At 45.4% G+C, this 26,085-nt stretch overlaps 1 protein-coding gene across 1 annotated transcript in view; it reads left to right on the forward strand.

The window, feature by feature from the left end:
- LOC125411485 (phenazine biosynthesis-like domain-containing protein 2) overlaps positions 1-26,085 on the forward strand; it is a 29,236-nt gene that overhangs the window by 651 nt on the left and 2,500 nt on the right. Inside the window, exons 2-9 of the mRNA XM_048451623.3 lie at positions 14,723-14,862; positions 19,005-19,104; positions 19,453-19,551; positions 22,230-22,339; positions 22,456-22,485; positions 23,258-23,346; positions 23,649-23,827; positions 25,989-26,051. Of these exons, the coding sequence (XP_048307580.1) occupies positions 14,779-14,862; positions 19,005-19,104; positions 19,453-19,551; positions 22,230-22,339; positions 22,456-22,485; positions 23,258-23,346; positions 23,649-23,827; positions 25,989-26,051 (754 nt within the window). The 5' untranslated portion in view covers positions 14,723-14,778. The remainder of the gene's footprint in view (positions 1-14,722; positions 14,863-19,004; positions 19,105-19,452; positions 19,552-22,229; positions 22,340-22,455; positions 22,486-23,257; positions 23,347-23,648; positions 23,828-25,988; positions 26,052-26,085) is intronic.

Raw genomic sequence — 26,085 nt, forward strand, 5'->3', positions numbered from 1 at the left:
GACGGCCGCTTCGTCCGCGGGTGGCACTCCCGACAACGGTCTCTCCCGCCCAACCGTCCCCAGCGGCGACGACCGCGTAGGAAGCTGCGCAGCACAGACACTGGCGAGGGGGGATGGGAGGGAGCGAGCGAGGAGGAGGGGGCGGGGCGGAGCGCCCGGGCCGGCCGCGCCGCTCTCGCGAGACTCGACTGACAGACCGGTTTCGGCGGGGGTGGGGCAGAAAAACGCCTGCGCACTAGGGGCCTTCCTGACTGCAGCGGGGACTCCGCAGCTCTCTGGTTTCTCGGTCGGCCGTCAGATCCTCAGAGCTCGCTTTTGTTCCTCCCGCCGGAGGACGTGCGTGGGTTCTGAGGAGCCGTGGCGTGGCTGTTTGCTAAGGCGCTATCTTGCTCCCCTGAGGAAACATCCCGTAAAGGCCCACGTGGTTCTGCACCCCAAAAACCAGGGAAAGGCTTTTCTCTTCCACCATGTTTGAGTTATGCAACCAGAAAAAAGAATGGATGTTTTGCCTGCAAAGATACAAAGACACCCAGCAGGATTTCGGTCCTAGCCTGGGGTTTTGCTCTCCTGCCTAGCCCAACCAGCCTTGACTTCTTGGTTTCCATGTTTAATTTTTCTCGTCATTAAGTTTAATTTTTCTCGTAATTAAGCCCAGTGACAGCTCAGTGGTTTGTGGCAGTTGTCTTCGTTTTCTATATAAAGTTTGGTGTTCCTGAAAATTATGCTTACAGGAGACGCGTACGAAACCCTTTGGGGGTTCCATGCTGCTACCAAGGTTTCTCATGACACATTTATGGCCTTTTAAGTTTTAACACAACTGGCACATCAGAAAAGTCTGTGGGGAGGTAGAGAGCAATCTTGGGGTAAGAGACTTAGAACAAAGCAAGTTAACGGGCAAAGAGGCTGAGTTTAGTCACAGGTCAGGCAGGACCAGTTAAGGTTGTAAATGTGAAGGGAATACCTTGTAGTCACCCTTCAGTGTGCTGTTCAAAGATTTCTTGGTGCTAAAGACGGTGGGGGACATTAGCAGTGTGGGATGGATTTGATTTACCATGGGATTGTGTGTGTGTGTGTGTGTGTGTGTGTGTGTGTGTGTGTGTGTGTCTAGACTGGAGCCAGGAGGCCAATTATTTAGTTTCTGGTATGGAAAATGTTCGGGTGGAAGCTTCACCCCAGCCCCTGGCATCCATATATCCAAAGAGTCTGGAGTGTTTGGGTTGAAGCTCCATCCCAAGCCCCCTCCCCTCATCTCTCTCCTGCATCTCTCTGCTGCATCTCAGAAAGCCCACCAAGTGATGACCTCTCCCCCAGAGATGCTCAAGACCACTCCCGCAGGGGACTTAAACTGCACCCAGAAAACAGATATGTGGTTTTCCGGTCTTCCTTTCCCCGTCTCCTCTCTGGGGGTTTGGGAAACCATTCCGGGGAGCGTTTTTATCCTTTAGACCTGGACTTTTTCTAACTCACTCTGATTTGGTCTGGTTTGGATCGCTGCGTAAGCAGAGGCTCACCGGAGTGCCGAGACTGTTCGGAAACTCATTCCACAGCGTTGATTCGGCTTCAGAGTTACTTAAATGTCTTCAGTGCTCTACTGGTTTAACCCAAAATATTTCTCAGGGAAAAAGGGGTGGGAGGCAGTGTGGTTATAATTACAGACAGGAAAACCAAAAGATGTTACAGAATCCGTAATAACTCGGGTCTATTAAGAGCTTCACTGGAGATAGGCATCGTAAGCAATTCATTGTCTTTGTTCTTGGGTAGTCAAGGATGTCCATGAACTCCTGACCCTCCTACCCTCCACACAACTGTCTCTATAGCCCTAAAAGCTGGTCCTCATTTCACAGATGCTGTTCCTAATCTCAGAACAAGGAAAATAGTTGCCAAAGGGATAGAGTTGAGTGATTTAGCTCTAAACCCTCCCCCCCCCTTTTTGTTGTGTGTGGTTACAAGGAAGTTTATTGGTTGGAGACTTGCAGAAGCTTGGTTATCCTATTGTTACTATAAGCCCTCAAAAGTCTCCCCCTTCTTTTAATGGCTGGGGATTGAAGTTAGGACCTAAAGCATGTTCTCCCTTTAAAATGTAATTGGTTTTCAGTAAAACTCCCAGCTCTACACTTCAGATGAATTCTCCCCCGGGGTTTCCTTCTGTGGGTTTAAATTACATGGCTTCTTCATTCTTCCAGCCCGATTTGGTAGGGGGAATCCTGTAATCCCCTTTCTTCACCTGGAACTCAATGTCCTTGCAACCCAAGTGAATTTGGCGTTCTTTGCACACACTTGTGTGGTTCTGGGCGACATCCTCAGATCATTCTCCTGATTCTGATGTCTGACTTTTCCGCCCAATGGTGATGTTTCTTTTGGAAGTATTTTTTTCCCATAATTTCTTTACAATGAGCACTCTTTACAAACACTATGAAAATTTAGAAGGCCTTTTTCCTGTTTACTACAGAAAGTAGGAATCTTTTAGTCTAAAGATGCATTATGGGGTGGTAACTGTAATTTTTATTAGTGTCTTAGTTTACTGGTTAAGAAAAGAATCCTGTTCCTCCCCTACCCATCTGAACCCTGTTAGTGAGGGTTGGTACGATTGGACCGTGCTGCCCCAGAACTGTTTCCAGACTGGTCGCTAAGGAATTGTTTCCATGGAGACAGTTACAACTCAGGGCTCCCAGCTGCTTTCTTGATCTCCCCTCTTTTTTCCCCCATTCCCTCCCCTTCCCCCATCTCTCTGCCACCCCTCTCTTTCCCTCTCCTTCCCTTCAGGGCTCTCCCGTTAGCACAGAGACCAGAGGGACCCTGAAGAAGATTTTGGTTACAGTTTAAAATGAGAGAAAGGATGAAGCGGGAGGAGGAAATGAAGTTCCTAGCCTCCCAGAGGAAAACAATGTGAGGCACACGTGACCACGTATTAATCTGGCAGAATGAAGAGGAGAGGAAAATTCCATGCAAGGCCTGCGTGAAAATGAAACAGAAATGGAGAGATCGCGTTCTCTTGGGGCAGACAGAGCACATTAGCTAAAAACTAGCTTACAGCCAATGTTCGTATATTCCTAATGATACTGCAGAGTGTCATTAACATGGGATTATCATAACCATTTTGCCTGTATGAAAACAAACCAAGAACAAAACAAGCCACAGAAATGTGTTGACATTGTGTCTAATCAGTGTTTAATGGCCTTGTACCAGCAACCCTGAAATGGCTTTGTGAAGGCTACTGCTTCCGTTTATGTCCTAACTATCTAGGTCTTTAGAAAAGTGACCACCTTCTTCAGATGGCCATCATTGTTTCTCGGGATAAGGCTTTTGGACAAAGATTTCATTCTTGGGACTTTATTTAAATTATTTCACTTAGGACTGTGGAAACAAAAAAACCTTATCTAGTATGATTATAAGTAAACAAAAAATGGCAGAAAGCACCTAACTCCTTCATCCTCTGTATTTGAGAGTACCTGTGCTTGTGTGTACATGGAGGCCACTAGCATCTTTTCTTTTTAATATTGTGTCTGCGTGTGTGTATGTGTGTGTGTGTGTGTGTGTGTGTGTGTGTGTTTGCACTGTAGGTATGAAGTTCAGAGGACAGCGGTCAGGGGTCAATTCTCTCCTACCGTGTGGGTCCTGGGGAGTCAGGGTGTTGGGCTTAGCAGCGAGTGCCTATAACTGCTGAGTCCTCTCAGTTGCCCCCATACACCTCTTAATGAGACTGAGTCTCGCACTGGCCTCGGGTTTGCCCAGGTAGGCTAGATGGCCAGAGAGCCAAGACATTCTGTCTCTGTCCCATGTCCGGTCTCTTTTACATGGGCTCAGACTCAGGTCCCTATGCTTGCAAGGCAAGCACTCTGCCAAATGAGCTATATTTTCAGCCCCCGCCCCAACTAAGTTATGACAGTTGTTCCAAGTGCTGAACATTTATTCAGTGATTACTGTGGGAGCCAAAGGGGGTGTGGTGGCAGAAAAGGTGAATCACCACAGTGGCTTTTAGAATATGTAAGTGGGCGACTGTATAGAAAATTTAGCATGGGGGCTGGAGAGATGGCTCAGTGGTTAAGAGCATTGACTGCTCTTCCGGAGGTCCTGAGTTCAATTCCCAGCAACCATATGGTGACTCACAACCACTGGTAATATGATCTGGTGCCAACTGCAGGGACACATGCAGGCAGACCATTGTATACATAATAAATAAATAAATCTTTTAAAAAAAAGAAAATTTAGCATAGACCGTTTCTCTCAACCCGATTTTCTAGTTTTGTATGTGTGCCGCTTTTTGAGACTTGTTACACAGCCAAGGCTCCTTTGGCGGTCTCCATTCTACAGGCTCAGTCCCCAAGAGCTACTAGCAAGTGTGTATCACCACCCCTAACTTCTAAGCTGCTTCTTTTTTCTTCAAGATTTAGGTGTATGTGTAAATGTGTGAATGTCTGCATGAGTCTATGTGCGCTGTGTACTCACAAGTGCCCTCAGAGGCCAGAAGGCATTGGATCCCATGGAGCTGGAGTTACAGGCAGTTGTGAGCCACCTTATGTGCGCTCTGGGTACCAAATCCTGGTCCTCTTTGAGGGCAGGGAGCACTCTTCACTGCTGAGGCTTCTCTCTAGCCCTGTTTTAAAGCTTTTAGCTGTAGACACAAATACAGGTTTCATTGCATATGTACCTACTTTTTTTTTTGTGGAAAAATAGTAATGATAGTTACACTTAGTGGTAGAGGCCTTAATTCATTTTTATCAGAATCCAGCAAAGTTAGTATATGTATATTGGTGTGCGTGTGCACACTTGCATAACTGAGACCTAGTAAACACATGCATAGGTGCTAGGGTTGGGAGCTCAGGTTCCCACCCTTGTGTAGCAAGCCTCCGACCCACTGAGCCATCTCCCCAACTCACCAAGGAATTGAAGAATAATTGGACAAAATGTAATGCTTTTCTTTTACTTTGGTAAATCAATGGCAGACTTTAACTTTCCTAATCAGAGAATGGGAGGCCAGAGTTTGTTTATGGCATTGTTGATAAATTTGGTTTCATTTATGTAAACCTACTAAATAGTAAAATCAATAGAGACTTAATTTTTCATTTAATGTTATTTTATTAATTTTTATTTTATATGTTTTGCCTGCACATATGTTTGTGCACCACTTGTGTGCCTGGTGCCCAAGAAAACCAGGTAGGGTGTCAGATTCCCTGAAACTGGAGTTACAGACTGTTGTGAGCCGCCATATGGGTGCTGGAAATCGAATCTGGGTCCTCTAAAAGAGCTACCATCTCTCCAGCCCCAGGAGAGACGTTTTAGTACTACGTCTTAAATAATGTGTCGAGGGCTAGTGAGATGGCTCATTGGGTAAGGTACCAGCCACCAAGCTAAGCTGAGTTTGATCCCTGGGACCTACAGGTGGACCGAGAGAACCAGCTCTCACAGTTGTCCTCTGACCTCTACACACACTGCATGGCAAGCACACACGTCCCCCAACACATACACAAAAGAAAGTTCAGTGGTTAAGAGCACTGGCTGCACCTCCAGAGGACCCACACTTGACTCCCATAACCAGTAACTCCAGTTCCAGGAGACCTGGCATCTTTTGTCTCCCCTGTATTTGGCAGGTCCATTTAGATTTCTTTCCTATCTGCATTTATTTTAAGACGCTTCTACTGTAATAGTTTCCATATGACCCTTCAAACACTGGCCCTTAATGTTAATTGTTCCCTGTCTCTCTCCATTTAATACTCAGTCCAGTCTCTCCCTGTCTAATAACTATATATTCTGTTCCCCTTCCTTGGGAGGCTGTACCCTTTCCCCTAGTTCTGTACTCTATACCTAACCTCTGTGATTAAACACGTTGTAGTATGCCAATCAAAAGTTTAAAAGCAGCTGGGTGGTGGCGGCCCATGTGTTTAATCCCAGGACTCATGAGGCAGAGGTAGGAGACCAACTTGGTCTAAAAAGTGAGTTTCAGGACAGCCAAGGCTACACAGAGAAACTCTGTCTTGAAACTTCCCCCTCAAAAAACAAAACAAAACAAAACAAAAAAAAACCAAAAAAAAAAACTTAAAAGCTAATGCCCACATATAAGAGAATATATATACAATATCTGTCTTTTTGGGTCTGGGCTACCTCACTTAGGGTGAGATTTTGCTAGTTCCACCCATTTACCTGCAAATTTCATGATTTTTTTTAAAAAAATACTCGAATAATATTCCACTGTGTAAATGTACCGCATTTTTCATTATCAGCTGATGGACTTCTAGGCAGTTTCCAGTTTCTGGCTGCTATTTACAGAGCAGCCATGAATGTAAATGAGCGAGTGTCTCTGTAGTAGGATGTGAAGTCCTTTGGGGAGATGCCCGGGAGTGATAAGAGCTGGATCTTGAAGTAAATCTATTCGCAGCTTCCCGAGGAGCCGCCACACTGATTCCCATAGTGGGTGTATAAGTTTGCGCTCCCACCACAAAGGGATGAGTGAGCTTCTACCCCACACCCTCACCAGTAGGAGTTTTCATTTGTCTTTTTGCTCTTGGCCATACCAACTTGGATACATTTTGAAATCTCAAAATAGCTTTAATTTGCCTTTCTCTGATGACTAAGAATATTGAACATTTCTTGAGTGTTTCTCTGTAACTTTGTTTCCTCTTTTGAGCACTGTTTAGCTCTCTACCCCAATTTTAATTAGGTTAATTGTTCTTTTGATGTCCTTTTTTAAAGTTCATCACACATTTTAGATATTAATTCTCTTTGGATGTGTGATTGGTAAAGATCTCTTCCCATTCTGTAGGCTGCTACTTTTTATGACTGATGCTGTTCTTTGCCTCTTACAGACACTTTCGGTTTCATGATTCCCATTTATTAATTATTGATCTTAGTGCCCGTGCTATTGGTGTTCTGTACAGAAAGTCTTTTCCTGTGCTAAGAGCTCAAGACGATTCTCTTTCTCTTCTATCAGAGTCAAGGTATTTGGCCTTATATTGAGGTCCTTGATCCATTTGGAGTTATTTTGTGCAGGGTGGTAAATATGGATCTATCTGTATTCTTCTACGTGCAGACATCCAGTTTGACTGGTGCCATTGTTGGAGATGCTGTCTTTTTTTCCATGTGTAATTCCTGGCTTCTTTGTCAAAAGTCAGGTGTCCTTAGGTGTGTGGACTTATGTCTGGGTCTTCAGTTCAATTCTGTTTATCAACATGTCTGTTCTTATGCCAATACCATGCTGTTTTTATATTTCTATAGCTCTGTAGCACAGCTTGACATGGGATGATGTCAGTTTTTATTATTCAGTTTTGACTATCTGAGGTTTTGGGTTTCTATGTGACACTGCAAATTGTTCTTTAAATTTCTGTGAATTATGTGGAATTTTTATGGAATTGTGTCTCATCTGTAGATTACTTTTGGTAGGATGGCCATTTTCTCTATATTAATCCTTCTGATTCATGAGTATGGGAGATCTTTCCATCTTCTGATATCTTCCTCAATGTCTTAAAGTTTTTATAGTATGAATTTTCCCCTTGCTTGGTTAGTTACCACCCCCACCAGGCAATTGTGAAAGGTATTGCTCCCCGACTTCTTTCTTGCTCTGCTTGTCATGTACGTATAGGAAAGCTACTGATTATTCTGTTAATTTGTACCCTGATACTTTGGTTTGTTTGGTTGGTTGGTTTGGCTTGGCTTTTTTGGGACAGGGTTTCTCTGTGTGGCTCCAGCTGTTCTGGAATTCACTTTGCAGACCAGGCTGGCTTGGAACTCAGAGATCCGCTTCCGGCCTCTGCCTCCTGAGTGCTGGGGTCAAAGGCATTGCACCTCTATCACCTGGTGTATTCTGCTACTTTTCTTGAACCTGTTTACCAGCTGTAGAAGTTTCCTGGTGGAGTTTTCATTGGGTCTTTTATGTGTGAAATAATACCATCTGCTAATAAAGATACTTTGACTACTTCCCTTCCAATCTGTATCTCCTTGATCTCCTTCAACTGTCTGATTGCTCTAGATAAGACATCAAGAGCTATATTGAATAGGTATGGAGAGTGGACAGCCACAATTTGTTCCTGACAGAGGCTGGAGAAGTCACTTGCCAGGACTAAGGCAGGGAGGACTTATAGCCTGTAGGTGAGGGATGATGACGTGTCTGCCAACAGCTGGGTTTGTGCCAAAGTATGGTCAAAAACTGAATGCTTTACGCCAAGACTTGGGCTGCTGACAACTTCAATGGAGGAGCTACCACAGCTGGCAAGAATTCCTAAGCTGTTTTTTTGGTGCCTTTTCTTTGTTGGAGATTCTCCGAGAAGGCCGGGTTTGTTGAGGGAGAGGTAGAGCTTCTCAGATCATGCAGGAGAGCTGGAGTTCCCAACCCAACACATGTGAGTGGTGTTGTCCTTTACAGGGGTGGGTAGGAGGATGCAATAAGACACCCCTCCCCCAGTGCATGCTCTCTCAGCTTCCTGGCTGCCACCCCAAGTTCTACTCTTCTCCACTGTGCCCTTGACCCACATAGTACCTGAACCCTGTGGAAAGGAAACAAAATAACCCTTCGAAGAAACTTAAGTTGGTCTGCTCCGTTACTTTGTTACGATGATGAGAAATAACTGCCACTCTTGTTACTTTATGCTTTACAAAGGCAGCCGTTTGAGGCCTTCTCACGTGTTCACGGATGTTCTCAGGTCTTAGGCTAGATTCAGAGCCCTATACCTGTGCATTGCTTTCTAGAACCCCAGAAACACACCAGAGCTTTTCTCCTTGCTCATTCTCCTTTCAGGTCAGAATTGAACCCAAGGCCTCTCATATACTAGTCAGTTCCTCTATCACTGAACTGCATTCCCAGCCCCTATCAGTCGGAGCTTCCAAACCCCTTTCTAGGGCGGTAAGAGTACTTTGCTGTTTTGGTTTGTTCTGGTTTTGGTTTGTTCTGCTTTCTGCTTGTTTTTGTTGTTATTATTTTCTTTGGAGACAAGGTCTCATTATGTATCCCTGGCTATCCAGGACCTCTCTAATTAGACCAGGCTGGCCTCAAACTCACAGAGATCCACCTGCCTCTGCCTCCTCAGTGTTACAATCAACGATGAGTGCCACTAAGTCCAGCTGCATTTGCCATTTTTGCAGAGCCCTTGGGGTCAGGTCCCAGCACCCACATCAGGCAGCTTGTGAGTACCCCTGTAACTCCACCTCCAGGGGATCCAATGTCCTCTTTTTGCCTTGCGTTGATGTGCACATGCACACACATTGAAATAAAATTTAAAAAAAACCTTTTCTCAACAGCTCATGCCCATGCTGTTTCTTATAAATATTTGCTGAAAGTCAACTGTTTGTCTCAGTAACTCCCCTCCAACTCAGGCAGACATAATGTTGTTAAACAGTTGGTTGACTGTTTTTGACAAACAATTCTGGAGAAAAAGCTGTTTTTACTATGTGAACCGAATTAGGTTAATAGAAAAAGCCTTGCTATTGGGGATCTGCCAGGAGAATAGCAGAGAAGCCAAGTTGTAATTTGTAGTAGGAAGGCTGCTTGTTCATCCTGGCCGCCCAGAACCAAAATAACCACACAGAAACTGTATTAATTAAATCACTGCTTGGCCTATTAGCTCTAGCTTCTTATTGGCTAACTTTTACATATGAATTTAACCCATTTCTATTAATCCGTCTCCAGTGGGGCTATATGGCTTTTCCTGACTCTGCCCTTCTTTTTCCCAGCATTCAGTTTAGTTTTCCCCACCTAGCTCTGTTCCCCTATAGCTCTGCTATAGGCCCACTTTATTATATATATAGACCTTTATTAAACAATGGTAATCACAGCATACAGAGGGAAATCCCACATCAGTAATTCACTTGAACACACCCTATCTGTTTCAGAGGCTATTAGATTGTTCCAGAAGAGTGGTGGTCTCCTCTTCTTCCTACTCCTCTTCCTCTGACCCCTCATTCCCTCCCTTCTTTTTCAATTTTATTTGTTTTTGAGAGAGGGCATCTCTTTGTAGTTCAGCTACCCCAGACTCGTTATATAGATCAGGTTGGCCTTGAACAATGTGTCGAGTCTCCTCATCTGGTTTTGCCGTTAGGTTTCAAACTGGGGACAGATGGACCAGATGCCTATTTAAACATGTCAAAGTGAACCTGGCTGCCAGGTTCTTCCTGCCTTCCTCAGCCCCTACCTGTTACCCTGGACTCTCCAGCCCTCAGGGCTGGGCTGCTTGTCCCTGTATAAGCCAATCATTTTGCTCTCTTTGTAGCTTTGGGCTTCCTGGTTTCCCTCTCTCCACTCCCTTACCCCTCTCCCCACATGGCACAGCTCAGTCTGGACATGTCCCCTCTGGACTCTCCCAGATGTCCCTGTCCCTGCCTCTGCCTATGCTCTTCCATAGATGTATAGTAAGCCTCCTTCTCCATCATACCTAGGAGTAGTCATGTTTCCTTTCTTCTTTATCGCTTTTCTTCATTCATTACAGACAGGAGTTCCTAAGTCCAACAGGATGTCCTGAAACTCAGCTGTCCTGAAACTCACTCTGCAGATCAGGCTGGCCTCAAACTCAGAGACCCACCTGCCTCCTAAGTACTGGGATTAAAGGCGTGCGCCACCGTCACTGGCTATTTCAAACTCTTGATCCTTTTGCTTTCTGCCCCTCAGGTACTAGAATTACAGGTATTAGTTTGAAAAGAACAAGATTCTACAGAGCTCAATAAAAAATTGGTGAGTCTCTGTGAGATTATTATATCTAAAACTTCAAAATTTATATATCCACGCAGCTACTTAGACAAGTGTTGTTTCCTTATACAGGAGCAGAAAAGACCCAACCAGTCTTTGATGGGTAGTGGAGGGGCGGGGGATGCTATTACAAACAAGCTGCCGGATCATGCTGTCTAACTCAGAAAACATCAGAACACCAGTTAATTTTTTGCTATTTCCTTTAAAACAAATGAAAACAAAAAAATTCCCCAGTATTTATGTTCACAGTGGCTGCTAGCACTCTGCTAATGAACATTTACAATGACAAGGAACAAAACTGCTGTGTGTGATTGAGTACCCTAGTGTAAGGCAGTACTCACAAGTGAGTTTTTAAAGCAGACCAGCTACAGAACAGCCAGATTTGCCCCCTGTCATCTGCAGCCAAGGGAAACTGTGAAGAAATGGCTATAAAGCTACAAGCACACCGCTATGTTCCCAGGCACTCCCAACGGCAGGCTCAGGGACTGACCTACTAGACAAAGGGACCCAATTACTTCATATTTGCATGGTAAGTGGACCCAAGGTTAGACTTCCAGGACATTTTGTTTTGTTTTGTTTTCGTTCTTCGAGACAGGGTTTCTTGTGTGTATCTCATGGCAATACACAGATTAATAGAAATGGGTTAAATTCATATGTAAAAGTTAGCCAATAAGAAGCTAGAGCTAATGGGCCAAGCAGTGATTTAATTAATACAGTTTCTATGTGGTTATTTTGGTTCTGGGCAGCCAGGATGAAGAAACGGCCTTCCTACTACAAATTACAGCTTGACTTCTCTGCTATTCTCCTGGTTGTCCTGGAGCACATTCTGTAGATCAAGCTGGCCTCAAACACACAGAGACCCACCTGCCTCTCAAGTGCTGGGATTAAAGGTGTGCACCACCACCGCCCCGCTATTTCAGGGACGGTGTTCTGTTCATGATTCAGGGTAAGCAAGACAGGTGTAAAATGGACATTAACCTTTTCTGTGCTTTCTTACTGCTGATTAGGAGTGCATATCCATGCCAAACTGAAGATTAAAGACCAAGTTACGAGTAAGAGAAACCTGGGGCTAGAGAGAGAGCTCAGGGGTTAAGAGTACCTGTTACTTTTTTAAAAAAATTATTTATTCTTTATTCTATGCACATTGGCGTTTTGCCTGCATGTATGTCTGTATGAGGGTGTCAGATCTTAGAGATACAGGGCATTGCTAGCTGCCATGTAGGTGCTGGGAATTGAACCCAGGTCCTCTGGAAGAACAGTCAGTGCTCTTAACCCCTGAGCCATCTCTCCAGTCCTCTGCTACTCTTATATTGAACCATGGTTTGGTTCCTAGCACCCACATCTGAGAGCAGGTGATAAAATGCCATTTCAGAAGGTTGGTGCCCAATACCGGCCAAGAAGGACTGACACACAGGGAGGGCCAAAGAACCTCTGAACAGACAGCTTTCAGGACTTCTTCCACTGGCTCGATCAGCATCAGAGCGTGCCCTTTCATCCAAGTGCATCTTCAACCTGTTTCAGTTATGCTCGTATAATGAGTCGTAGGGACAGGGTTTGGAAAACTTCCCATAGTCAAATGTGAGGAAGTTTCCGGTCTGGCAGCTCCTTGCTCCTTCTCCTATACCTCTCTCAATATGTCTCTCCTCAGGCCCATGCTTTAAAAGGTCCCTCATATTAAACTGGTAAACATAGCACGGGTTTTCCTCAGTTCTCCCTGCTTCCTTGCCGGTTAATTAAACCCAAGGAAGGGGCTGTGGGGACTCTAACTGTTAGAGTCTGGAGTTGTGACTGGCATCTGAAATGAGTGCGTGTGGGGGTGCGGAGAGCGAGGGGTCTCATGGCATCTGATACTGCTTCCAGGTAGTGACAAAACTGAATTAAAGTAGAGGACACCTGGCAAATATCTGATGTAGACTTGATTGTTGATTTGTGGAGAGAGTGGAGAGAAACCCTACACATTTTGTGGTCCAGCAAGCAATCTGGGTTGTGGGTTTGTAGTAGGGAGAAACATCATTATTATTACTTATTTATTATTATTATTATTTTGAGAGAAGGATCACATCATAGCCCAGAATTGCTTCAAACTGGGTTTGAGTTTCATTTTCCCACTATTTCAACATGAAGTCAGAAGTCCAAGCTGGGTGGTGGGTGGCGCATGCCTTTAATCCCAGTAGTCAGGATGCAGAGGCAGGCGGATTTTTGTGAGTTTGAGGCCAGCCTGGTCTACAAGAGGTAGTTCCAGGACAGCCTCCAAAACTCCACAGAGAAACCTTGTCTCAAAACAAAAACAAAAACAAAACCTAAACCAAAAGAAATAAAGCCCAATCTTTTCCTAGGGTTTGATAATTCAGAACAGTCAGTTGATTAAGCCTAAACCTTTTGCTAGTTACAAAATGCACTTACGGGTTTTTGAAAGTTACAATGTGGACAACTTTGAAAAGTCATTATTTTGGCTGCTACTCTACTAATAATGGCTTGAATCTTTGGGACATTTACTATGTATTAGGCAGGAAGTTTAGAGGTAGGAGCACTTAGGGGTCACCTAGCAGGTAACTACAGCCTGAGAAAGCACACTTCCCTTTATCTAGTCTCTTAGCTTTCTGTCTCCTTGCTTGTCATGGTCCAAAGACCAGCCTGTTGCATTTCTAGCATCAACATGTCCAGCTCAGGGAAAAAGGGAAATGGTGGCGTACCCTATTCTCTTAGCCCTGTTTCCATTCATCTGAGAGCAGAACATCAACCCATAATCTTTCTAGCCATCTTTCTCTGAGACTTGTCGCCATCTAGTGGTAGGGCGATCTTTAAGATTGAGCATCTAGCAAAGGGAATAAAATTGTCCAGAACTGACAGGGGCCCTGTGCATCCCTGAAGCCAAAACAAAACCCACATTCTTTGAGGAAGAGAAGGTGAAGTTGGGGATGTCATGGGTAGAGAGCTAGGAGCACCTTGTTGGATAAGTGAATGACACGGGTTGTTGGAGTCTTTGAGACCTATTCCTTGAAAAAGACTTTTGTTGTTGTTGTTGGTTTGGGAAGCAATATAGCATTTCTAGAAACTTAAAAAAACATACTTAAGGGTAGAATTCTAGTCTTCAGTAATGAATTTAACTAAAAAACACATACAAAGCCAGATCTGGGTATGGTGATATATCTATACTATGAGGCAAAGGCAGGTGTGTGGGGCCAGTGTGTGCAGAGTTATTGAGGAAACCTCTCCCCACCAAACTCTCCAAAAAATCGGGAACTTCAGGAGTTGTAAACCTTGTGCTTAGCATGAATGAGTCCCTGGGTTTAATCCTCAACACACACACATATACAAACAACTTTCAGAATTATATAACTTATGTGTGTGTGTGTGTGTGTGTGTGTGTGTGTGTGTGTGCGTGTTAGATAGACAGTCAGACCGGCAGATAGATAGTTTGCTTTTTGAAACATGCCTTCTCTGTGTAATCCTGGCTGTCCTGGAACTCATTCTGTAGATGATGGCCTCGATCTCAGAGATGCACCTGCTGATTTTGCTCTCAATCCTCCCGCCTTACATGAGTAATCACCGGTGACCACTGCCATGCTGGGCCTTGGGAGAAGAGCTTGTCTGCATGGGAAGACAGCAAGCAGCACCTGTGTCTCTTGGACAGCTCATGAACGTCATGAAAAATGCTGTCACAGCTAGTCTCGGCTACTCTGGGATGGAGGGTGATTATGTTACAAAGTTGTGTGTGTGTGGCATGACAAATAGTTCATTTAGCTGGTGTAGAGACAGGGTTTCTCTGTAGCTTTGGGGCCTGTCCTGGAACTAGCTCTTGTAGACCAGGCTGGCCTCGAACTCACAGAGATCTGCCTGCCTCTGCCTGCCAAGTGCTGGGATTAAAAGTGAGCGCCGCCACCGCTCTGCTTCTCTTAGCTAGTATTTTAAAACAAATTTAATGCAAAGGCTTTAAAAATAAGGGAACCACACATCTCTAGGTGCAGGTATGTTGGAGTAACTATTTGACTTTTTATCTGGGAATTATTAACTGTGTATGGAGTAAAACATTAACTTTTTTTTTTCTCTTAACAGGAAGTGAAGCAGGCTCCCAGCAAGGCAGGGACCTCGCAGACAGAACGGGGAGGAAAATGAAGCTTCCGATTTTCATAGCAGACGCGTTCACGGCCACCGCTTTCCGTGGCAACCCTGCTGCCGTCTGCCTCCTGGAAAATGTAAGTACTCTCTTCTTAAGGGGCCAGGCCTGAAATTCCAGATGTGTGTAGAACCCGTGACTTTTGGAAAAGAAGTGAGGCCACCCTGAGTGTTTGCCACTTTGGCTTGTGATCTTTGTCGTACCGCTGATGGTCATGTCTGCAGGTTATGACAGGAACGGCTGCACCTAGACCCAGTCAGAAGCACAGAGATGTTCATGTGGAGCAACTGGGGCTGATCAAAGAGGCGGCGGCAGCAGCAGCAGCAGCAGCAGCAGCAGCAGCAACAGCAGCAGCAGGAAGTAGGGGTTCCTGCCTGCAACTCTGTTGTTCCAAAGGCTAAGGCAGGAAGGTCATGAATGAGAGGCTAGCCTGGGGTATACAGAGAACAATCTGATAAACATGAAAAGTAACAAATAATCAAACAATTATTTTATAAAAGAATGATTGGAGCTCCCCTTCAGAATTAGGTTTTTGTTAAATTAGCACCAAAAACTGAGCACAAAATTACAGGAGATCTGTGGGTAGAGACAGCTGAAATGTCATTTAGTATTTCTTTCTTTTTTTTTTTAGATTTATTTATTATGTATACAACATTCCTTCCGTGTACACCACACACCAGAAGGGGGCACCAGATCTCATTATAGATGGTTGTGAGCCACCATGTGGTTGCTGGGAATTGAACTCAGGATCTCTGGAAGAGTAGTCAGTTCTCTTAACTGCTGAGCCATCTCGCCAGTCCCCATTTGGTATTTCTATGTGGACGTCCTGGGACTTTTTTATCAGAGCCAGTTGAGACAGGGTGTACTTTGTTACTCTTACTGACTTGGAACTCCCTATGTAGCCCAGGCTACCCTTAGACTCTACATGTCTCTGCCTCCTAAGAGCTTGATTTGCAGGGTTCATTATCACACCCGCCTGCCGCCTTCTCTGTACCTCAGGAATGTAGACACTCTCTTCAGTGTTCTGCAAGATGACTGACCCAGCAGGTAAGGGTGCTTGCTGCTAAGTCCGAGGACCTGAGTTCAGTCCCAAGACTCACATGGTGAAAGGAGAGAGCGGACTCTGCAAACTGTCCTTTAACTCCACACATGCGTCTTGGGGCCAGTGAGAGGCTCAGTGAGCAAAGGTGCCTGCTGCCAAGGCAATGGCCCTCTGTCCTCTTCACACACACACACACACACACACACACACACACACACACACACACGTAACTGGAGCCAAATAAAACAGAGGAAGCAGCTGTGCAGGAGGATCATGGATTTGAGGCAAGCCTGGGCTACAGAGTAGCCTCTAGCCCAGCCTGGACTATTAATGAGAACTGTCTCAAAGAATGAAATAAACCTCACCCTTTAGAGCAGTTAGCGTAGAGGAGCTGATATCTGGGGGCTAGAGAGATGAGCCTCAGGTCGGCGATGCATTCATTAAGTGACCCTGCAGCCTGCACTTTCCTTCTACTAGCTACACAGGGTAAAGGGATTGCTAGGCTCTGCCTAGTAATACAAGAGCTTAGAAGATTAGCGAGAGAATAATTAGCAACCAGATTCCAGATTCCGAATTTGGAACCTTCCATAGGCTTAATATAGCAAGTACAACTTCCTGTAATTGCCTGTCAAGAATCTAACTGTATCTGCCCCATGTCTCCATGTCACTCGTATACGTGTGTGTACATATGCAATACATGCATATTTATAGATATAAATACATGTATATACATATAAATATATAAATAATCTACATGTAAATATGTGTAAAAATATATGTATATATATTTGAGACACAGTCTATGTAACTGTGTTTCGACCAGATAATAATTTGTGTTGTTTCATAACTTTATCTCCAGAATACTAATATCAATAAACACTGAACTAAGGGAGCTGTCCCTCTCTATTCTTGTTTGTTACTGTTGGTGTGTGTGTGTGTGTGTGTGTGTGTGTGTGTGTGTGTGCGCGCGCACACGCATGTTTGTAAGTTTTCGAACAAGGGTTCTCAGCAGCACACTGATGTGTTGGACCAGATGGTTCTTTTGTTGAGGGTGCAGTTATGTGCCTTGTAAGGTTTTCAACAGCATCCTTGGCCTCTGTCCGCTAGATGACAACAGTTTGCCCCCATTAAGACGACTAAAAATGTCTTTCTGGGGCCAGGCAATGTGGCACACACCTTTATCCCAACACTTCCAAGGCAGAAGCAGGAAGATCTCTGTAAGCTGGAGACCAGCCTGGTCTACAGAGCAAGTTCCAAGAGAGGCTGGGTTCAACAGTAAGACCCTGACTCAGAAAAACCAACAAAATAAGTAAAAATTAAAATTATTTATAGAAGAAAGTTTATTGTGTATTCAATGTGTTTATTTTAAATAAGATTTACTGACTGTTACGCTTTAGGAACCATACTAAGGCCAAATATAGTATTTGTATATTTACATTATTTTTCTCTCAAACATTGGAAGTTATTTCTGATGACAACAAAGACTGTTATATTTATTTATTTATTTACTTTGGTTTTTTGAGACAGGGTTTTTCTGTGGGGCCTTGACTATCTTAGAACTCTTTCTGTAGAACAGGCTGGCAGGGGTCAGGAGAGGGCCCTGGATCCCCTGCAACTGGGCTTAGAGCCGGTTGTAAGCATCTTTGGAACCTAGTGTACTTCGAGTACTTGTTGTTAAAATCTTCACCTCTCTGACAGTGAAGCACAGTGCAGAACACAGAGCTGAGCATAGACAACACCAGGATCCAGCCTCCAGCACCCCAGTCCCCAAACAAACCAACCCTACCTGCCTTGATGACCTCTCTCGCATCGCTCACTATTGATTGCTTCCTGTAGGTGTCCTGGCTTCCATCTCCATACTGAGCCCCTTGCACACAGGGCTGGCTGGCCACAGGGACTTCTCAGACTTTAATGAGCACCCAGATGCCCTGGCGTCTTTTTGAAAGGACAATCTGATTGGGCAGGTCTGGGGAGGGGCCTAGGGCTACATCAGGTTCCTTCAGCAGTGGTCCCTGCTGCTGCCCCACTCAGCACTTTCTGTTGCTCCTTAGAAACCTTGCGATAGCCCACGTTTCTCGCTTGCTGGTGCCTTTCCTTTCGGCATACTATTAATATAACAAGAGTTCGTGATGGCCAGACAGTACAGAGAGCTTTGAGTTGTTCAAAGTGAGAAGCTAATACTCTGCCTGTCTGTCATCCATTCATCTATCTGTCTGTCTGTCTATCTATCTATCTATCTATCTATCTATCTATCTATCTATCTATCTATCTATCTATCTATCATCTATCTATTTTATCATCTGTCTGAATACTATCTATCAACCATGTATCTATCATCTATCTTTTTTTTGTTTGTTTGTTTTTTGTTTCTCTGTGTAACTGTAATATGAGGGCCAGCTTGTTGGGGTATCTGTCCCTGCCTGGTACCCTACAGCCGGCAAGTCCCAGAGAATCAAACACACAGAGATCTCTGTAAGTTATAAAGCTGATTGGCCCATTAGGTCAGGCTACTTATTAGCTCTTATAACTTATGTTACCCCATTATCCTTATCTACGTTAGCACATGGCTCAGTACCTTTTCCAGCGGGGCAGCTTACATCTTTCCTCTCCCGTGGTCTGGGCAGAACTGGCAGAGGGAGCTTCCTGTTTTCCCAGAATACTCCCAGTCTCTTTGCTCCACCCCTACTTCCTGTCTGGCTTTCCCGCCTATACTGCCTGCCTGGCCAATCAGCGTTTTATTAAAATATGATTGACAGAATACAGATAATTCTGCCACACCATGTAACAGTCCTGGCTGTCCTGGAACTTGCTTTGTAGATCAGGCTGGCCTCAAACTCACCGAGATCCCCATGTCTCTGTCTCCCAAGTTCAGGGTTTAAAGGTGTGTGCCACCACCACTCGGCCTCATCTGTTTTTCTGTCTGTATCATCTATCGTTCATTTATCTACTATCGATCAATAATTTGTCTGTCTATCATTTCTCTCTCCACCTATATCTGATCTCACTATGTAACCTTAACTGTCCTGGAACTCACAGAGACCCGCCTGCTGCTGCTTTCCAAGTGCTGGGATTAAAGGTGTGCGCCACTATGCCAAGCATATAACATATGCAAATAAGCTGCTATGTTAAGTCAGATCTGTGTTTCCAGGCTCTCAAAAACCTTTTTTTTTCTATTTAAGACATTGGATGATGATTCTCATCAACTCATCGCACGAGAAATGAACCTCTCTGAAACCGCATTTATTCGAAAACTGCAACCGACTGACAACTTCACACAAAGTAAATATACATTTAAATGTTTTGTTTTACGTGTGTGTGTGTGTGTGTGTGTGTGTGTGCATGTACACACACCCAAGCCTATGTGTGTGTCATAGCATTTGTGTGAGGTTGGAGAACATTTTGTAGGACTTTGTTCTCTGGTTCAATCATGTGAGTCCTGGGGATCAAACTCAAGTCTTGGGGACCTTTCCCAGCAGGGAGCAGAATTCCTGTCTACCCCATGCTCACCCCTCTATGAAGATTTGCCTGCTAGCCATGCTAATGATTTAGGGAAGATGATACCAAGACATCTTTAACCTGACTGTGTGGGTCTGATCTTGCTTTTCTTTTTCATTTGCTCTTCCGAAGGTTCCCACTTTGGACTGAGGTGGTTTACTCCAGAGAGTGAGTTCCCGCTGTGCGGTCACGCCACCCTGGCCTCTGCGGCTGTGCTGTTTCACAAAATAAGTAATGTGGACTTTTCTTGTTTATTTATTGTTGTTTGTTTGTTTTTGTAGTAGGGTCTCATTTAGCTCAGGCTGGCATTAAACTTCCTGTGTAGATGATGGTGACTTTGAAATTCTGGATTCTACTGTTTCTGCCATCCAAGAATTATAATTAATTAGTATTATAGCATGTACCACCATGGCTTAGTAATGAGAATTTCTTCCTAAAGTATATTTTATTTGCATGATGCTGAGGGAGTTGTATGATCAGAATGTATATGGTATATTGAAAGACTCCCGCGGGCGTCTTCCCTCGGGAGAGACCCCATGCCCAAAGATCAGTCGAAAACATGCAGCCGGATGCAAACAGCAAGAGGTTTATTGGGGATACGCAGGTACCTGGGGCGACCAAGTCTCTCGGAGGACTTGTGCGCCTGCAGGTTGGGGGTGAGGGGTTTTTATAGGAGAGCAAAAAGCGAGGTTTACAGAAGTGAGATGCAGGGTGGTAAATTCTTAACCTAGATAACAATGAGGGGACTACTCAGCGGTTTACTGTTCCTCTCATCCTGCCCCCCCTTTTCCTGGCTGGCGACCAGATGTCTGATTGCACAGCCCCTGACTCATGACGAGCCCCGCTTTATACGTGACTCAGGCCTCACAATCCTCTCTTTCTTTGTTTCTATGGCTAGTCCATAAATTCTTTGTCTTGCAGCCAGATAAGGCTGTCTTTGCTCTAACCTCAGGTGTCTTTGCTCAGCATTCCGGAGGCCCTGAATTCCGGAGGCCCTTAATTAAGCCTGTTATTTGCTCAGCATTCCGGAGGTCCTGAGCTAGTTATCTGTGAACCTTTGCAAAACGGTATAACTGTGGTTAAAACGAGGGGTCCTTCAATATAAGGTTCTATCTAGAAAACAAAGGCTTACTATTCTTCACATAGTGCCCACTGATCTTAAAGTCATACTTTTCTTTCTTTTTTTTTTTTTGAGATAGGATCTCCTATAATTTCTTATACACGCTAAATAGCATTGAAGTCTGCTCTTTCTGTCTTCACTCCCAAATATTGATATTACAGGTTTTCACTACCACAAACCATTTACACAGTCAGGTTAAAGATGCCCCACTATCTTCTTCCAAAACCATTAACTTGGCTAGCAGCTAAACCTTTGTAGAGGGGCGATCACAGTCAGAACCCTTTCTGCTCACTTCACAGAAGGTTCGGAATTAATTTCTGGTTGTGTTGCGTGTTCAGAAGCTATGCCCTATTGACACACTCTTTGCAATGTCCACATTCAGTTACATGGCCTCATATGAGGTTGTGACTCACAGTTTGAGAAGGTGGACACTAGACAGGGACCTTGAGCTGAAGAAAATGAAACCCATGCTCTGAGCTAGATCAGGAGGAGACGCATCCTTAGAGGCTACAGCCCAAGCCAAGCTCCTGCTGTGTGGCATCTGTGTGTAGGTTCTGGAGGAGCCTGTGCATGCCTGGCAGGAGATGAAGTTGCGAGTTCGCCAAGGCCTCTCCACCACAGAATCCAGTGTACTCACTATGTCCCCGTTGCTGTGATAGAATACATGACAGAAGCCACTTAAGGGAGGAGAGGTTCGGCTTGGCTCACATTTGAGGGGTTGAGGGCCATCATGGTAGCTGTGGTGGCTTGGTCCATGATTTTTAAGAGCTTGCACTAGTAACACTGAGATCAGAGTGGTCAGAGAGGAAGCAATAATCTTGGGCCAGATGCTGCTCAAGTTACAGCCCTGGAAGGCTGTGGCCTTTGCAAGAATGTAGTGTTAGAATCCAACCATTGCTCAGGCCACAAGACCCCGCAGAAGTCCTCTCCCCTCACAGACAGTGGCAGGCACCTTACTGAGACACTGTGAGTCCATAAGTAACAAACTTCCTGGTGTTAGGAACTCTTCTCTAGGGGAGTAATTTTATATCAAAGTCCTGGTGGCCACACATCCACACCCCGATCCCTGCCTCCTTTCTGGGATTCAAAGAGCCTAGGCTTGTGCTGGGAGGTCACCCCCATACTCAGAAAGACATAGAGATCCCCCACTTCTGCCATGTGGGTGCTGATTTCCTCTCTTCAGAACCCTCTTGCTGTCTGTCTCCTGGGCTGGATCCTTAGCTCTGCGCAGGGCCTCTGCCATCTTATTGCCAGCCCATAGTGTTAATAATGCTTTTAATCATCTCCTTACTGCCCGACAGTATGCCTTAGGGTCCCTGTTAAAAACCCCTTTCCGAGACCTTTCACCTGTGGACCAGTTCTCAAACTCTGTCTCTCCTCAAAACAGTACCATGAGCTGAGGACCTAGTGTTGGGGGCATTTTCCTTTCGAATCATCAAATCCTGGTCATTATGATAAAATGAATTTGTTTGTATGAGTAGAGGATAAGAATGAAGACAAGCTTAGGGGGATGAAATAGGCCTGTTCATCAGGAGGCTGAGAAGAGACGATTAAAATTTCAGACTTCCTAAGCCACCAGAGGGGACTCAAGGCCAGCCCAAACAACGTAGCGAGACACCATCTCAAAAATAAAAACCAACAAGGAATGGGGAGATACCTTAGGGGGAGATATTTTCATGTTTGACCCTCTGGGTTCAGTCTACAGACACACACACACCACCACCACCACAACCACCCAGAAAACACAATCACTTTTATTTTCCTGATTCTTGCTTCCTCCTCTGTCCAGAGAACACAAACAGCACTCTAACCTTTGCCACGATGAGCGGGGAGCTCAAGGCCAGAAGAGCAGAGGACGGGATTGTCTTGGACTTTCCTCTGTACCCAGCCTTCCCCCAGGTTAGCTCTTTCTTCCTGTGTTTACAGCTCATCCTAACACACACACTATAGCCACAAACTGCCTTGAGCCGCAGCTCTCCTGTTGAGCAATGACTGCATCTCTTTTCCTCTTCCAGGACTTCCATGAGGTGGAAGACTTGATAAAGGTTTGTAGAAAGTCTCCAGCGAGAGCCCTGTGATGTGTTCGCTTGTGTAAAGCTCTGGTGTGGCATGACCCCATACAATAGCCTCTACCTGTGTACACACTGCGGTAGGAGCCGCGGTGGTTTCAGGTCAGATGTTAGTATTGTGTTCAGCATTCATTGAGCTGTAATCATTGAGCCTGGGTAGCTCAGGCTAGCCTTGAATTTGCCTCTCTTGCCTCTCAGGTACTAGGATTGCAGGTCATACAACCACAGCTGATTCATTTAACTGTGAGCAATATGACCTCCACCAAGGGGCGGGAGTAAGATGGAGGGAGTGTGTGGGGAAGACAGAGAAGACCTGAAGGAGGCGGTGAGGAGGATAACAGGCGTCCTCAGCCCCTTTGGACCAAGAAGGGTGGACTTCCAGCCCGATGAAGGCAGTGTGCTTGCTGAGGATAAAGCAAATCCTAACCGCAAGGCCAGTCCTGAGTCCTGAAATTCCTCGAGCTTCCTAGCTCCTGCCTGTCTCCCATGGCTGGTGTCAAAGGAGTGTGCCTAGCTATATTGTTTTATTGCTTTTGAGGCGGAACCTCAGGATCTCAGGCTGACTTCTCATTTGCTGACTGGCTGAGGCTGACCCTGAACTCTTGACGTCCCTGCCTCTGAACCCTGGTTTTATGAGAACATGCTTACTTAATGTGGTGCTGGGGACAGACCCAGCTTCTGGCATCTAGACAGACATCTAACAACTTAGTAAGAGTTGGTCCCTGAGGAGTTGTGATCTGCTTCACAGGCAGCCATAGGGGACACCCTGGTCCAGGATATCCGGTACTCTCCAGATACCAAAAACCTCATGGTCCGGCTCAGCGATTCTTACAACAGGTAAATGCCATGTTTAACCACTTACATGCCAGCACCCAGCTGTTTCCATCGGGCTGCGTGATCCCCAAAGCATGATTTACCTCTTCTTTTCTTTTCTATTTTATTTTCAGTCTCCCTAATGTAGCTCTGGCTGTCCTGAAAATCACTCTGTAGACCATGCTGGCCTCAAAATCAAAGAGATCCACCTGCCTTTGCCTCCAGAATGCTGCTGAGCCATCTGGGCAGAGCTCAGCCTCCTTCCCATTCTGCGAAGAGGGTGGTCTGAAAATACTTACTGCAAACCCGTTCTGTTTGTGCTCAAGGTCCTTTCTGGAGACCCTGAGGGTGAACACAGAGCCTCTGCCTCGAATGGAAAAGACAGGGAAGGTGAAAGGACTCATTCTCACTCTCAGAGGAGAGCCTGGGGAGCAGACACCCCACTATGACTTCTACTCCCGGTACTTTGCACCATGGGTTGGTGTGGCTGAAGACCCAGTAACAGGTACTCTTCCAGGATGTTCCATGTGGCCAGAGTCTTGGTCAAAAATTGAAATAAAAAAGCCCAGAAAGAGGTTGCACAATAGTGAAAGTTTTGCTCAGAGCAAGACGAGAGATCAGAGGGGACACATTGTCAAGACTGATAGTGAGGTATGCGAGCAAACTCCTACTGAGGGGTCCAACTATTGTTTGGAGTACGTACGTGTGTGTGTGTGTGTGTGTGTGTGTGTGTGTGTCTGTCTGTCTGTCTGTCTGTCTGCCTGTGCTCTTGAATGTTCAGTTTCCCCAGAGGCCGGCAGAGGGGGATGTGACACTTGGAGTGTTCTGTGATTGTGAGCTGATCTGTATGGGTGCTGGAAACTGAGCTCAGTCCTCTATGAGATCACCCAGTGCTCTGAACTGCTGAGCCATCTCTCCAGTCCCTGGCATCGTCTTTCATGAGGTTCAAGAGAAGAGGCATTTGGTTACTAAGAACATAATTTGGTAAAGTCTACTTGATTGGCAAGTATGGGTTATGTAGGCCCTTCCTCCCTGGGCATATTGCTTGCAATAATGCATCTAATTTTAATCATAGACACACACAATGATGCATAGGCATACGATGGTAAATAGGGGAATTCTTCTTAAAAGTTCATGTTGAGGACAGTTTGTCTTATTGCACAAGTACCCAAAACAGTCTAGGCTGGATTGACCCATTGCCTATGGCATAGAGCTCAGATTATGTTCTAGGATGTATTTGGAAAGAAACAGGGGCACTCTGGGGAGTTTACTGAGGGTATTCCCATTGTTTATAGCAGGTATACAGTTGCAGCTCTGAGGGGCAAGAGGGTTCTAATCTGTTAACAGCTTGCAAGGTACATTGTTCCAGAGAGGTGTGTGCATAGCCCAGGTCAAGTGGAGTCCTAGGTTGCTAAGTTATTCCCTATGCTTCCTGGCTTCACTGAGACAAGGGAGGGCTACATAGTACCCTTCAGGTGACCTTCACTGACAATGCAGCTAGACCCCTGAGCCAACATTTACAGACCTTGTACCAGCCTGAAGCAGAGGAAAGACATCAAAGATGGGCTGAAATGTGGTGTCTCCTCCTTTCATTCTCCCTGAGAACAGAGATCTATGTCACCAAGGGTGGTGGTGGCTGATACAGGGCATTGCTAGGGGAAGCAGGTTTGGGGTTGAGAGGGGCTGGGCGGAGGCTCCAGATGCCAGGAGTCAGGATGCTCTGGACCCTTCAGTTAGACCTCGGTGAGGAACAAAGCATACCAACTTGAAGCTCAGCATGTAAGCAGAGCTGAAGACTCAGGAAAATGCCCTTAGCATATATGTGGTCCAGTGAGCCTCCCCTCCAGGACAGAGGGGCCCGGGTGGCATGCACAAACAATCAGACTGGAACACACACCCAGTGTATTTTGTGTGTGTAGAGCTTTCTAGAATGGGAAGGTCCTAGGACCAGGAGAAAGGAGCTGCTGGGGTGGAGTGGACTGGGAGTCTTGGGACAAGGAAACTGGTATGAATGTTTACTCAGGGACATCCCATAATTCTTAATACACTTTTCTGGGTTTTTTCCCTCACTACACTTAGTCCCTCAAGATTTTTAGTTACTTTGACTTTTTCTTTTCTTCCTGAGAAAGGGTATCTAGGCCTAGCTTGGCCTCTCTAGGTAGCTGAGGATGACCTGGAACTTATGACCCTTCTGTCTCTCCCTGCAAAAGCTGAGATTACAGGTGTCAGTCACAGAACCCTGCAGGACTTTATTTACATTTTGCTTCTTCATTTTCATATGTAATTTCTGATCAGATTCTAGATGAAATCGCATGGGGAAAAACGGTGGCACTTGGGAGGTTAGGGCAGGGAGAAAAGAAGTTTAAGACTAACCTCAGCTGTTTTGGATAGCCTGGGCTACATGAGACTGCCTTAAAAAAAGAAAGCAAATAGAGAATGACCCTGCAGTTGAATGCAGCTTCAGAGAGAGTGGAGATATTTGGCAGGCGCCATGGAAGCATTTAGTCGTACATCCTCTCTCCCTTCCCTCACTCCACACTCTGCTGGGGGCCCCTTGACATGGGACCAGGTGACCTAAGGTTCAGTCAAACTGAACGAATGGCTGTGACTGTTGATACATTTAGAGAAATGTCGCTCCTGCGTTCATATCTGTCACTTCTTTCCAGGGTCTGCCCACACTATTCTTGGCCCCTACTGGTCTGAGGAGCTGGGAAAGAAAGAAATGCGAGGTAGGCTTAGCTCTCCCTACCCCTCTTCCCCTTC

This window comes from Myodes glareolus, chromosome 18, assembly GCF_982192425.1.
Source record: "Myodes glareolus chromosome 18, mMyoGla1.1, whole genome shotgun sequence".
NCBI lineage: Eukaryota > Metazoa > Chordata > Mammalia > Rodentia > Cricetidae > Myodes > Myodes glareolus.